Consider the following 15469-nt stretch of genomic DNA (forward strand, 5'->3'; position numbering starts at 1 on the left):
AGCACGATGAATGCGTGAAATGGGTACTGTGGTGGGTCATGCACATGCATAATTAACATGGTCATCATACACACGACCCAATGATGTCAAACACCAAAAAACAAGAAAGTTCCGCCTCAAATATGAGATTGATGTATGTGGGTATGTATGGATAGATAAGATGATGTGGGGAGGAGAAGATCAGGTAATGGGGTCACTGGGTTAGTGAATAATAATGAGTAATGATTAAGATAGAAAGAAAATTGGGGATAATTAATGGCCAGCACCCAATCCAACCCCCCTAAAGTGGAGAAATAAATGATTAAAAATGAGGAGTGTACTGAAGAGACTGCGCAGCCATAGCCGCCATTTATATCTACTACTACTACTACTCTCCAGAGAGAATAAGATGGGGCATAATGAATGCCATTAATTAAGTATTGAGAAACCCTTTCTCCTTCCAATGATAATCTACTCTCACTCTCTCAGTCAGTTTAGTCACTCACTTTTTAGCCTCCTCTATATTCTATAAATTGAATTCTAACAGTGAAGAGTTTATCACCATCTCCTGTGCCATTTCTTATACATTCAAGATTTTTGGGAAAAGGGTTTTTAAAGCTCAACAACTTTCCTTCTTTCGCTCGCTCTATCCATGTTTAGGTTTTGTTTGCTTTACACGTGATTCAGGCGAGATTTCTCTCTTCTCTTTCCCATCTTTTTATTTGGTTTTTTAACCCCACATATCATTGCCTCTTCTGTCTCTCTCTCTCTCTCCAATAATCAATCTTCTATATAAGTCTTTGTTCCCCTCCCATTTCTTTCTTATCCCATCCCCACCAAACTTATGAGTTATGACATAGTACTACAAATAGTGTATTTTTGTTTCTAAAGGTGTTTTGAGTAGAGTACTAGAAGTGATGGAAGAGGTAGTGGTAGTGATAAGGTTAAGAGAATATGACCCAAAGAAGGACTCTTTAGGAGTAGAAGAGTTGGAAACAAGGTGTGAAGTTGGTCCAAGTGGTAAGATGTCTCTCTTCACCGATTTGTTAGGTGACCCCATCTGCAGAGTTCGTCATTCTCCTACTTTTCGCATGTTGGTATGTGCTCTGTTATTCATTCTATTTTCTTTCAGCTTATTTCTTCAGTTTTGTCAGTTTTTTTCCTCACAATCTGAAAGCATTACACAATCAATTATACATTAATTATTATACTCTAATTCAATTAAATTAACATAAAAAGGAAACGACGTACTTGTTGCTGAATAAAGAAAGAGGAGGTGCATTATCGTCAATTACAGCATAGGTTCTAGTAAGTAGTTTTTTTATAATCAGGTGGATCGGTTCGACGTCATTACCACAGCAGAAAAGACAGATTTGTCCTCTGCAACGGATGCATGGTAAAGATGGTGATGAGGTGGAGGAGGTTTGAGTAGCAGTAGGGAGTAATGAGAGGGTGGTTTGTGATAATGTACGTGCTTTGTTATGGTATATTCTCCATAGTAAAAAAATGAGATAGAGATTTGGGGAAGTGAGAATAAAGATTTGCTCAATAAGGATGGTTATTGTTGCCTTCATTTCATTTGTTAATAAGATTGTTTGCATTAATTTGGTGTACATGGAATTGTGAGTCTAAAAATGTTATATGTAATTGGTACAATTTCGGTAACATCCTAGTATTTCTATCGAAATGACTATGTAAAAAAAAACATTCATGATTTTAATGGGCGTGTTTACTTTTTGCTTACTGCATCAGGTAGCTGAGATTGGTGATGAAGAGGAAGAGAGAGAAATAGTGGGTCTTATTAGAGGCTGCATCAAAACCGTTACATGCGGCAAAAAACTCTTGAGAAATGGCAAAAATCATTCTTTTCGTGAACCGCCAACTCCTCTACCTATCTACACTAAGCTTGCTTACATCTTAGGTCTTCGCGTATGTCCTTCTCATAGGTACCGTATCTTCTTAATTTGCAAAAAAAAAAAAATTCCATTTTCAATGTGTCTCGAATATTAATTTTATTACTTGTTATGTGTATATTTCAGGAGAATGGGTATTGGATTGAAATTGATAAACAGAATTGAAGAATGGTTTAGAGAAAATGGAGCTGAATATTCATACATGGCTACAGATAAGGACAACAAAGCATCAGTTAAGCTATTCACCGACCGGTGTGGTTACTCAAAATTTCGAACCCCATCAATTTTAGTCCAACCCGTTTTTGCTCATAGAGTCAAAATTTCAAAACGAGTTCGTATCTTTCATCTCACTCCATCCCAAGCTGAAACTCACTACAGAAAACGATTCTCCACCACTGAGTTCTTCCCTCGTGATATTGACTCAGTTTTAAATAACAAACTCAACTTGGGTACTTTTGTTGCTGTCCAATCTGACTCAGTGTGTTATAGTCCAGAACGGTTTCTAGCCGAACCACCCGAGTCATGGGCGGTTTTCAGTATATGGAACTGTAAGGATGTTTTTACATTGGAAGTTCGGGGTGCGTCACGAGTTTGTAGAGGACTCGCGAAAACGACCCGAATCGTGGATCGGGCGTTTCCATGGCTCGGTATTCCTTCAGTACCTGAAGTATTTCGACCGTTTGGATTACATTTTTTGTACGGTTTAGGAGGGTGTGGGACCCAATCAGTGAAATTAATGAAGGCGTTATGTGGGTTTGCACATAATTTGGCTATGGACTATGGTTGTGGTGTAGTGGCAACCGAAGTGGCTAGTGGTGAACCACTGAGGTTAGGAATTCCTCACTGGAAGAAATTGTCTTGTGACGAAGATTTGTGGTGTATAAAACGTTTCGGTGAAGATTATAGTGACGGGTCACTTGGCGATTGGACGAAATCGGCACCTGGAATTTCAATTTTTGTTGATCCTAGAGAGTTTTAAAAGAAAAAGGAAATATAGTATTTTTGTTGTTGTTGGGATTACAGTATAATGCTCTTGTTGAGTTTTTACTGTTAGTGAATCAGTTTTGAGGGTGTAAGGTACAAAAAAAATGATTAAGGTTTTATAAGTTTATAAATCAGCCATTTTTCGTAAGAGTATTGCTTCCATTTTATCTTTTGCAATTGGAATTTGTTAAGTAACGGTTGTAACTTTTGTGAGACAAGAAAGAGAGCAATTATCAATAAAAAAAGATATTGGAAGAGAGCAAAGAAAACTTTTCAACACTTTTAGTTATGCTTACATTTTTGTGATATAATAGTAGTTTCGGATAATGATTAAATAAGCGTTACTTTATTTGTTGAGAGGGGGTCGTGTTGGTATTTGTTTTTAGTTGCTTTTTTTAGTGATTTGATATGATGCTCTTTAATGGTTTATTTGGCTTTTCATGATGTGGGATTGTGGGTTCTCCTTCAAAAATCTTAAGAACGAGCCAAAAGAGAAATGGCAACTTTCATGTTTCTCCACCGTATTTTATTCTTGCTTTCTTTCCTATTTCCTCCCTTAAATTGGTGTGTTTTTGTTCGGATATAATTAGATGTTTTTGTCTTTATGAAAGCCCCACACTAAAGGATCCTTTCTCAGCATTTTTTGGTCGAGTATGTAATGCATGGTTGTGGGCCTTCTTACACTTCACACGGACCATGAATCAATGATGATATCAAAGAAAATAATCTCATCGCACAGCACCATAGTTGATGCTGATTTCCGTCATGTGTCATGCATTCCTTTAGACACTTGCTTATGCAAAGGCCAATTCTAACATGCATAGATCAACATCAACTGGGGCCTAGTTGTATGAAAACCACTGTACAGAATCCCAATTTTAGATCACTGTGTCGATTGTTAAAAGCTCATTTCATAAATATTGACTTGCAAAATCTAAAAAAATAGTAGCACGCTGTAATCCTCCGTCAGTTTGGCTTTATTTTCTTTTTTGTTTATATATTTTCTAACTTTTCCCTTAAAATAACGCGTTTGCATTAAAAAAGACTTAAAACAACACAAACAGAACAGTAGAAATAAAAAAATTGGGAGGGAGTGAATGAAACTCGCATAAACCTTAAATCAATGGTACCCAATATGTTGTTAATTGTGATTATTAGATGTAGGGTGTTAAGACGATAAGTTAATATATTAAATGCTAGGAATTCCTATACAAGATATTGTAGGACCAAATATCGAGTACGATTCAGGTAAGCCCCACGGCATTCAGACCATGATTCATAGGCGATCCTAAAGGGACTGAGGGAGTGAACCAGACAAAATTCAAGACAAACCCTGGTATTATTGATGTTGAAGGGAATGCCGAGTAGGGCAGACAATCTGTTGTTATTCTTTGTAAGGTTTGCATCAATATCATGAGGTGGGCCTAAATAAGGATATACTTATGGGGTAAGTACTTTTTTCAATTTTGAGTATCAACTCACTTTCACAGGGTTTCGCCATGTGAAAATCCTTGAATTAATATGTCAAAATTTGAGTGGAAAACATCACCACACTTTGAAGGAGAGGAGTAGTTTTCAGCTGATGTTTACTTGACAACTGTTTTTGGATTTCTGTGAAGGTTAATAGAGAATCCTCAATCGGGAGATGTATAAGTGTTTTTTCGATGATAGATGCATCACATTATCACGTATTAGTGTCTTACTAGGGTTGGAAATGGAGCGGTTTGGATCTGATTCTCATTCAAAACTCTATTATATTAGGATCTTCGAGTTGGATTTTCGATATCTATATCTATTAAAAAAAAACAAAAAAAAATACTATTTTAATGATTTTCATATATTATAATATAAATTAATTTTTAGGTATCGAATCTTGTTAAAATTGTTTGGGTTAGGATGGGATTCTAATCACCAACATAGAAACCATATCATATATAGTAAAATAGATTCAGATATGGTCGGATTCGGATTCAGATTGAAACCATACCATTTCCAGCCCTACGTATTACATGCCCAAGTTGTTTGATGTTCGGTCTCAAATTCATTTCTACTTGTAGACCGTTTAAATGGAGAGGTGGCCCAAAAACAATTATGAAGCCCAGCTTCAAGTGGCGCAGTAACCACATGATCAAAATCAAAAGAAGAATGATCCAGCATTATCAGGCCCACAAGAAAATCAAAAACAAAAATACGATGGTCAGGTTAATTTGATGAGTATGGAGTTGATGGACTAGGATCAAATTTGGCAATCTGATAGTATACATTGTATGAGGGTACTTCATTGAGTTCATTCATCAGTTTTTTAGAGCCAACAAAACAGGATTTATTGCCAGCTCCCCCTGAATCAGAGTAGGACAAAGTGATAAACATCCACTCTTCTAATGGTCCGCTCAGGGGTCGTTGTTGTGATGTAGTACAGTAGTAGTAGTGTAGTACAGGTCCCAACAATAAGATCACCAGGGTCTTCTTCGAGCGCATCTTTCAAAGTTTTGAAGTGCAAAGACTTGCTTTCCAATTTAGGTGTTATGTGAGTTAGTTGTCTCTATAGTTATGTCAGTTGTCTCTATAGTTATGTCAGTTAGTTGATGTAATTTGTATATCGTAATGAATTTGGATTAAGGTGTTAAACCTTAAAAAAAAATCAAAATGAGAAGTTTGCTTGTGCTTGTGATTGCAGCTCGTATACAATGACTTGTGACTCTTGCACTTAAAATGTTTTGTAAAATTCAAAATGACGAATCAGTTTGTGTTGAGTGTAGTAATGTTGAGATTTTCTCATTGACATCTTAAACAATTCAACATGAATTACACATAATCATATATATTACATACATTATTAAGATTCTAAACTAAGCTTCCTCTTCTTTCTGGTGTTTCCTTGAGAGCTGTCAGATGACTCGAGTCTAATTCTGTGCTTGCTGAGTGAACTCAAAGTCACTGAATCCTCATCTTTTTCTGTCATACTCTTCCGTTAGTAAATGGGTCTTGGCATTTCTTAAGGCATTCCCTAAGGTTCCCTGTCATACCACCTAGTCCGATTGACGTAAAGAAGTTGATGCAAAATCTGATATTCTTGGGGTTATCCTTTGGGAATACCGATTCAAAATAAGCCTGCACTAGTAGATCTTCAAGCCTTTCATTTAGTAATCGAATGCCAAGATGCTCGGACAGTTCCTTAAACAAAATCTTAATGAAGGTGCGGGAAGATGATGTCGTATCTTCCTCTGTCAAACTTACTTAAGAGAAGATTTGCCAAGGCAATGCATGGTTGGCAAGGAGCTGAGCGAAGAACTTTGCCACATTACGCAGCTTACAAGTTTCAAGCTGATGAATCGATGAATATTGCTTGACAAAGCATGTCTCAAAGTGTTTCTGGTAGATGTCACTAAACATGCAGAGGCAATGCCCAAAAGACCATAATAGCGGAGATAGGTTCGCGCGCTGCTGAAACACTCCAGGAGCATGATGCATAGTTCCATCTCTTGGCCTGGCTGAACCATAATTTGTAAGAGTTTGTGCCCAGCCTCCTCGAAGTCGATGCTTGACATGATGGTCAGATAACTGTTTCGTCTCTTATGTCCGTCTTTTCATCATCAGATTCTTCATCTGACCCCGCTTCATCCTCAGACAATGATGATTCATCACCAAGGATGTTTCTCTTTAGTTCGTCATAGTGTCTCTCATTCTCTAAGAAACTTGCATCGGCCTTGAAAATATCGAGACATGACTCTGGGTCTATGACGTCTTCAAGTGATAACTCGTGTGTTAACTGGTCGTCGCGATCCACAAGATCCAGTTCAGGGAGGACAGCAGGGTAACCCTGAAACTTGGCTTTTCGAATAGCAAAAAGGCTCTCAATCAAGAACTGAAGCCTTTTGTAAGTTTCTCCTTCATGAAGTATTCCACGAAAGCGCTCGAAGATACCATGGAGGGCCTTGGGAGAGAGGTCTTGCAGAAGGGACGAATCCAACAGCTACCTTGACACTATCTTCAGTAGGATTTTCCAATAATACGGTAAGTAACTCCAGAGCAATTAGCTCATGAGCAACCTCTTGGTTAACAAGGTGCGCGATAACCTTACTGGCAGCGAGCAATTGGGGCTTATCGTTTCTCTTGCATGCTCTCTTGAGTTGCAACACAACTCTCTTTAACAGAAGACCTACTTCAGGATATTTAGAATTAACGACAGAAACTAATGCTGAAAAGACGTGTAAACTGAGGAGACGCTAGTTGAGACTTGATTATAGATCTTCAGAAGATACCTCTTCCTCTGATAAGATTCTCTTCAAAGAGCTCTGGAACAATATTCTTAATGTTAGTAGCATTCACTTCGTTGGCCAAGACCATTCAAATTTTGACAAATGAAAAGAAGAAGATTGCCGATAGTTAGTTATGGAGTACGGGAGTACCCTTTGTTTGTGCATTTTAACCATTTCAGTGAACAGCCATAACTGCCATCCACCAAAGAGCTTGAAGGACGGCAGTGTTCTTAAATATAAATTTGGTATTTTGAAGAGAATTGATAAACATCTTTTTCCATCTAAACCATATATGTTGTTTGTGTACATGCACTCGTAATCCCTGGTAACAACCGAGTAACCAACAGTGAGTAGTTTTGGCACGACGGAGTCATCTATGGATTAACAGAGGTCTAAAGAAATAAAAGCAAAGCATGGACTTTGCTTTTTCAGTTATGGTACACCAAAACTGGGTCATAAACAGTTGAACACAAACCCAAAATAGAACAAAAGGGAGAAGAAAGAACAGGATTATCTTAACTCTTGGAGAACAGCAAATGACAGTTACCAGCAATGATTTCCATAACTCTGAAGCCACATACTTTGTTTTGGCTCAAAAAGATCCCCCTCATTTCAATCCATGTCAAACATTGGAACATTGTTAGCAGTTCTAACCTCTAACTTCCTAATGTCAAGGAGGGAGAGAGGGAAGAAACAACTTCCAAGCTCTCTCCCTATCATCTTTCTACTATGAGACTGAGTACCTCCTATTTCTGGCGGGTGTTGATTTGGTTTCTTCTCGGTTTCCAGAACCAGGGCTCTCGGATGTATCTGAGCTGCTATTCTCATCTTGTGAACCTTTGTTTGACCATATCTTTGAAAATAACTTTTTAGACATGAGTAGCCCTTTCACTTTGGTTGCTGCAGCTTTATCAATACTTCTATTATCACCCCCATTCTTCTCACTTCGTCCATTTCCCAACCTAAGGGAAGCAAGCTCTCCCTTGAGTGCCTTAAGTTCTTCTGCTGTTGCAACTGCATCCCAGTCGTCCTCTGTGTTGGTCGTTGTAGTCCGTGAGCTCCCATGGGAACCACCATTTTCTCGGGCAGTAGAGCTCTGAGGTTACCAGGAATATCAGGTGTAGAACTCCCAGGAGAAGTGGCTGCCCTAACCTGCTCAAAAAAGAGGACCTGCACCACCACCCGGAGAGGAAGCCGCTCATTTTGCACGGCATGCATGCAAGCATCTGCTGTTAACTTCTTGCAGTCCATCAGTTTGCAGATCCTTTTCCTCTCACTCTTGCTCACACCTGGGTGCTCCTGAACAAAAACATGAACAGTTGGGGCAAATGGGCAATCAGTGAGTTATCCATAATCGCTAATTTATCGTGCTATTGTGTATAACATAACGGATTGACCCATTGTAAATAACTGTTATACACAACAGTTCAGACCGTCATCAATTAATATGGTTTCATTAAACAATCTCTGAGCTATATGTACATAACACTTCAGAAGACCATCAATCATGTGTGTGTGTGTGTGTGTGTGTGTGTGTGTGTGTGTGTGTTACAATTATAAACAAAACCAAAACATCAGGAAACATACCTTGAGAAACATATCAATAGCACGATAAAGTCCGTCATGAGCTGGCCTTGAGAAGCCCGATACCATCTCAGCAAGGTCAATAAACTTTGACAGAGGAAGATTTGGGTCCCTTGCAATTTCAGCAAGATATCCGTCAACTAATTTTGCCACTGTAAGCTTGGAAGTATTTGATATAAATCCTGAGCTTCTAATCTCCTGCATCTCTTCAGTCGGCGGAGGATCAATCTTTAGATTTTGCTCCTGCCATACAAACTCTACCACTATACTCTGTACTACATCAACATCATATGTCATTGTCTCACCTTCTGGGGATGGAATAAGTAGATCAGTAACTGAAGCTTCATCTAACTGCTGGCCTATTCTCTTAACCAGCTCTCTCCTTCCCATCTCTCCAGAATCGAGTAAGATAGCAGCTTTTAACATCTTCAGCAGAAAACTACAGGATACACTGCCTTTTTCAATGGGTAACAGCCATATAATGGACTCCACTAACGATCGGCACTTGGCAACATCACAACCTTGGATGACACCCTTACTAAAGCCTGGAATTCTCCTGAGTGCATATGCTTTGAGAGCTTCTCCAATTACATCGGCCAACACTCTTCCCTTGGTTTTGATGGTCGTTATAAGACGCTTGTAGAAATCAATATCGAGCTCGCATAGGTCCTCAACCCACCAGTCCTTTGGCACCATCTGCTGTTTTCTGACACCATTCCAGTGTGGATCACTATTGTTCTCCGAAGGGAGCTTTTTACGATTGTAACTGTAGGACCACTCCACTTTTGATGTGTCGATTGAGGCCTTGGAAGCTATGGAGTCGATACAACGACTTACCACCTTCAGCTCCTCGCACCACGGCTGCAGAGACTTTGTAGTTTGAAGAACAATAATTGAGTCCTTCCAGCTGCAGAAGATGCTGGAATTGAGGAATACTTCAATTTTGTAAATTATGTTTCCTTTCTCGACGGTCTCATGCATCTCTAGATACTCTGACGCACAGCGCACTGCAACCACATTGTAAGCATTTAGCGTAACTGTCATGCCATAACAGAACTTGGCACATATTTCAAAAGCAGCTGGTCCTCCAGGAATATCAGGTATGTGGATTTCATCGCCATTTTCATCATTTGTTGATGCAACCAACTTCTGTAAGCGAGCACTCTTGGACAGAAGGGGAAACTACAGAACCAAAATGATCACGGTAAGTTTTTTCAATCTTATCATATAATGAGGTAGATAATGATGATAACTTTATATTGAGTATATGATTAAGAACTTTATCAGCAAATGTTGCCAGTGGGCCAAGCCCAATTATCTATGCTGTCCAAACAAGGTGGTAATACTCAATACAACTGTTATTTCCGCTTATTCTTTCATCAGTTATCTGAACAATAAAAAATTAAATACATATTATTGGATGCATGTGCATGTCCACACGCATGACCATTAGTTTCAATATCACGAGACTTCTCAGTTAAGGATGGTAGGACTTCTGTTTATCTGGAAGTTATTGCATTTTGACAATCACCAGAACTTGAGCCAGGTACTTGAAACTTGTGGCCACGGACCACATATATGGTGAACCTTCGATGATCAGCTCCAGCGCTATGATTTAGATGAATCTGTTTTTTTTTTTTTTTTTTTTTTTTCCCCACTAAACAAAGGAATAGATGGCTCGACATAATGGTTCCATTTTGTGAGTGTCCATATTTAAGTATTGAATACATTTGAAGCTGTCCATACCTTGTGCAGATAAAACTTCACATCTCCAACATTAACAGTTATGTCAGTTGCCAGCTCAGATGCCACGTATCTGCAAACAGAAATGTTTAAATGCCAAATCAGGTTAACAGAAACAAATCTGCATGTTTAAATAGACATTCACATTTACTACAGTCATTTCAACAGATCAAAATTACTCACTCCCACTTAAGTAAAGCGCAAAAAGAGATGGGTGTAGGGTTTTTGTCATCATGGAGAAATATTTAACCAAAACGCAGCTTAGCCAGGACAAGCAGTTCATGGAAACTCAAAAAAAATACTAGGATTGGTGGCTTGTCATTCTCACTGAGAATGAAATTTAACTCATATATGAGGAGGCACATTAAGAATCAATGAATCATGCACTGATGTTGTAAATGATTATCATCCACACAAAGCTTTTCCTGTAGTTTGGACATTTCGTTAAGATATAGAGGTATCAAATAAGTGAATAACTCCTTTTCAAAAAAAGAATAATAATAAGTGAATAACTGAATACAAATAACTGTTCGTTGAAAAGTTCTAGTTTTTATTCCACCAGAAATCCCTCCATCAGGTTACATTTTGCTGGTAGAAATGGAAACTATGCTAATGGTCTGTTCGATTTTATAGTGTACCAAGTACTGAAGCAACCACAATAAAGTTACTGAAGAATGACAAACTGGGGCAATATCTTCCTGTGAAAATAAGGAAACCCAAAACTTTTTCCAAATACAAGTTCAACTCAAAAAAATTCTGTACTACTCATCAAAGGCTCAAAGCAAATCACTTGTAAATTAAAAACATTTCTCTTGTTTGGGAAACTGTTTAAATCATGTGCCACGCCTTCCCAAAAATAGGGCCATCCAATTCAATTTGTTTTATTCAGGAATACCTTCCTAAACTAGACTAACAAATCCTCGTTAAATCAACTGAAAAATGGCTGACAACACAATAGTTCTGCAAAACTGCAAAAGGAAGCGACTAGGTTCCATATATATGAGTGTGTTTCACCAAAAAAATATGAAAGCGTGCTACATAACCTAACAAAGCATACATGATATAACAAATTAAATAATCTTTGAGGTTAGTATAGCAAAAGGGTCATCAGCATAAAGACACTAAATCCAAGATAAACCTAACCTCATTCAATTAGTTATAAGTGCTTAAACAAGTGCCTAACTTATATAGAAGCCAATAATAACACTCATCTGAGCTAAAAACAAAGTGATAAATAAATTATGGCCACCCTGAATGAATCACCACCCAGGATTGACGCATCTTACAAAGTTGAGGGAACTCCAGTAAGTACTTTTGTGGAGTTAATACATAATCAAACCCACAATTATCAAGTCTAAGCTAAGAACTTAGTATTAATAGCAACATAAAGCAAGAATAGCAGAACAAATTAGATTAGAGAAGAAATTTGTATCAATGCAAGAATCAAATACTTCACCTGACGTTGTTTCCATCGCTCTGAAACGAATCGGGCTTTGATCCAAGTTTCATAAACTTCATCTTGGCAAGGAAAAGATCTGACTTCGACTTCGACTTCGGCTTCAATTCCTCTAGGACGACAAATTATCCTAACCCCACTTCACAATTGAATATCAGAATCTAAACCAGCACTGCCGCCACTGCACTTCTCGAGGGACCACAGAACATTTCCAAAAACTAAATTGAAAAAATAAGTCTAGAACTGGAAATGGAAAGAAGATCCACTTGGGTGGTAAGGGGATTGGACTTATGAATGTAACCAACTTTCTAAGATTCAAGAGAAGGAAGAATGAATTGAAAGGGAAGATAAACAAAAAAACTAATGGTAATGGTTTGTTAGACCGAATCTTTTACGCAAACCGAGGTAGGAGTTGATAGCAGAAAATTGATGTGGTCTGCAAGTATTCTATTTAAGAAGGAATGGTTTGAATGGCAAGATACCTAAACAAGTGATTGTTTCCTTGGTGATCGGCAGCACCCACAGACCCCGGGCACTCATGGTTAACTAAGGAGACATTGCCAACACACCCTCACTACTAAACAATTCAAAATACAGAAACACCACAAGCACAGCACTGACACCTCTCTCACTCCCTTATTTTATTTATCTCTTCTTCTTCTCTCTCTCTCTCTTTAATAAGTCTTAAATATTGGTTCACCTCACCTCTATTTATCTTCAAAAGAGTTTTTCAAGTTCCAATCACCTCTATTCCTGTTTATATATTTGGCTCACCGTCGCTCCTCCGTTGTAAACCTGCAACAGAAAACAGCATATCTTGGTATAAGTTGAAAACAGCAACAGAGAGACAACAAGCATCTTGTTTACTTTAACAAATGAAGAAATTGATCAAAAGCATGTTTCCTACTAATGAAAAAAGATAAAGGAAACCCATAAAAGAAAATCAACGAGAGATCAAACAGAATCCACATAAGAAAATGTATCCACATATGTCAAATCCAACACCAAATCTAGAAACCTCATTCATTGGAAAACTCTTGAACTTAAGTCATGATCAACTCTCAAAAGAACAAAGAAAGACAAATGCCAATAAACACTCCCCGCATCATCTCAAATGACTTGGTTATCAACTCATAGTGCTAAAAATGAAAAAAACCCACCTTAAAGATAGAAAAAAAAAATGAAGTGACCCAAAAGCAGAAAAATGAGCTAAAAGTAAAGTGCTTTGAAAGAACAGCAGCAACTAACACAAACAAACTGAAAAGTAAAGCAAACCCACCAAAAAACAAACACAAATTCCAACTAAAATGATCTCCTAACTCTTTCTTTAGCTCCAAGACACACAGTACACTTACAACTCTCAGTCTGCTAAAGAATCAGAGTTAAGAAAGAACGAATCTTGGAATCAATACTCCTCATTTCCAGTGCGCACAATAACTCTGTAGCACTCTGTAGCACACTGTGCACAATGCATGAGCATTTTTATCTACCAGACAAAAAACAAAACCACCCCTCCATACTTCCCACTTAAAACTCCAAAAAAAATAATACAACTACCCAATACAAAAATTAGCTGTTCCTCATTATGCCCATTCCAACCAACATTAACAGAAAAAGCCATGCTTAGAATGTTCCCTACCCCAATCTTCTTAGAATCAGCATCACCCCCACTCTCATTTATCTTCCACAAATATCAACAAAAATTACAAAAACAATGCATTGATATTGGAAAAAAAAAAGAGAAATGAGTTCAAGCCCCATTACCTCTCTATCTTTGCACCGTTATGCACGCCAATCTGACACTCGTCAGCTTTGCTGCTCCCCTTAATGCAAGTCTTGTTTATAAAACACCCTTTACCCACTACTTTATTTACTTAAACTACCATTGGGACATAAACAACAGTTGAAGAAAACGACTCCTCTATCCCTCTCGTACTTTGATAACAATTGCTATTTTTTTTTGTTATTGTATTCTTTCGACATGGTAGTCAAAAAATTTATTATATCTTGGAAAAATAATTATATTAATATATATGGTGACTTGACTGTTGCTTTCACATGTATAACTCAAGTGCTTATGTTTTTTAATTTCAACTTAAGCCAATTTTCCCATCCACTAAAAATTTGGCAACACGGCATGTTCCTACCCGTCTGATCTTCATCAAAAGTTCAATATGTTGTGAAAGATAGAGCCATAGCGGGTATGAGAATATGTGGTGTGCAAGTGTGACTACTTTCGTTTAGGGTAAATTTCTGATTCAACCATGATAATGTCATTTTGTTTTTAATCCGGCCAGTGCAAAAAAATGCTGACAAAATGCGCTGAGTTGCAAATTATGGCTGAATTGGAAAACATTAATATTATCATGGCCGAATCATAAATTTACCCTTTTTTTTATTGGTCTCAACCCAAACCCAACTATGATGGACATCACCCCCTTAGCCTAGCTAGTGGATGAAATGTGGGCACCAATTCCCTCCTTTTAGCCAATCTTTTTAATTCTCCCACTCCACATGCAGAGTTTCACATCCCCTTCTCCCGATGTCACAAGAATTCAACAAATATATCATATAAAAGTTCCCATAGGTTTTATCATATTCCCTTTCTCTAAGACACATCCCTATAACAGTGCTATCACACAAACCATTTTTTTAAGTGTCCATACTCTTTCTTTGATAGAGTATCTAATTAAGCTTACGCACCTGGTGCTGACTGTAATACTGGAACTAAGGAATCTATAGCAACATGAGAATTTGATTCCTGAAGATATGGTATTCGAGTTTGAGCTGGCTTAGAAGTTATAGAACTCAAAAGTTGTCTATACGAAAGATCCTGTCGTTACAAATTGGATTGGATTTTGCCCAAGTGATCAAACCTCATTGTGGCTCCCTACATGATCTAGACAATGAATTATCGTCTTCGTGGGAGTGTTCGATTTTACGACATGTCATGCTCAACCAAACTTAGAGGTCCTACATGTCTAAGATGACTTTTTAGAACAGTATAACAACCATTCCAAGCTTGTGGATATATACCAACTCAGGAAAAAGGGTGTTCTAGTGTATGCCCCATATGTTTGGCCGATGTGAGTTTTGACCCAACCATAGCCACATTTATTTGGGTTATGGTTAGCTGCTTGGTACTAGATGAGGTTATATATGAGACTCTAGATGCTCATCTTCACTATGAATAAAAAGATCCCTAGACATTACGAATATCTCATAACATAATGTATCGTAAGTTCTTAACCATAACATAGTCATCTACTTGTGGACAGTGGATCAGTATCAGACAAAGGAGATCTCATCTGTTTACAGTCTAAACATAACTATCGGTCCTAATATCTGGTTGAAGAATATTGTAACCAAGACATGAATATCTTCTACATTGCTTGGGCAAATCAACTAGTTATGAAAGAAATCAAGTAGATAGAGAAGATTATAGGAATCATTTTAACAACTCATCTAAGTCTAAACAAGAGAAGAGTTAAAATATAGCTAGTGGAAAAAGCATTCTTAATTACCTGGTGAAACACAATGCACATGGCCAA

General features: G+C 37.8%; 2 protein-coding genes and 1 pseudogene across 2 annotated transcripts; 1 reads left to right on the forward strand and 2 right to left on the reverse strand.

Moving 5' to 3' along the window:
* Window positions 1-262: 262 nt before the first annotated feature.
* LOC147520843 (putative N-acetyltransferase HLS1) lies at window positions 263-3024 on the forward strand. The gene is made up of 3 exons (XM_086592353.1): window positions 263-1076; window positions 1732-1925; window positions 2019-3024. The coding sequence occupies exons 1-3, from the start codon at window positions 897-899 to the stop codon at window positions 2869-2871; spliced, it is 1227 nt and encodes a 408-aa protein (XP_086448479.1). The 5' UTR covers window positions 263-896; the 3' UTR covers window positions 2872-3024.
* Window positions 3025-5625: 2601 nt separating this feature from the next.
* LOC147520844 (uncharacterized) lies at window positions 5626-7223 on the reverse strand (annotated as a pseudogene).
* A 172-nt stretch (window positions 7224-7395) lies between these two features.
* LOC147520845 (phototropic-responsive NPH3 family protein NPY4-like) lies at window positions 7396-13831 on the reverse strand. The gene is given in 6 exon segments (XM_086592354.1): window positions 7396-8210; window positions 8213-8434; window positions 8723-9901; window positions 10466-10535; window positions 11919-12713; window positions 13683-13831. Coding segments are annotated over 5 exon segments (1881 nt in total). The 5' UTR covers window positions 11981-12713; window positions 13683-13831; the 3' UTR covers window positions 7396-7862.
* Window positions 13832-15469: the final 1638 nt, after the last annotated feature.

This window comes from Coptis chinensis, chromosome 2 (assembly GCF_015680905.1).
Source record: "Coptis chinensis isolate HL-2020 chromosome 2, ASM1568090v1, whole genome shotgun sequence".
Classification (NCBI taxonomy): domain Eukaryota; kingdom Viridiplantae; phylum Streptophyta; class Magnoliopsida; order Ranunculales; family Ranunculaceae; genus Coptis; species Coptis chinensis.

What these genes read in the sequence shown, in the direction of transcription:
- LOC147520843 (XM_086592353.1), top strand. Translation starts at nt 897, where the DNA reads ATGGAAGAGGTAGTGGTAGTGATAAGGTTAAGAGAATATGACCCAAAG. An exon ending in CTCCTACTTTTCGCATGTTG is followed by an intron (nt 1,077 to 1,731) that starts GTATGTGCTCTG and finishes TTACTGCATCAG; the next exon opens with GTAGCTGAGATTGGTGATGA. An exon ending in CGCGTATGTCCTTCTCATAG is followed by an intron (nt 1,926 to 2,018) that starts GTACCGTATCTT and finishes TGTATATTTCAG; the next exon opens with GAGAATGGGTATTGGATTGA.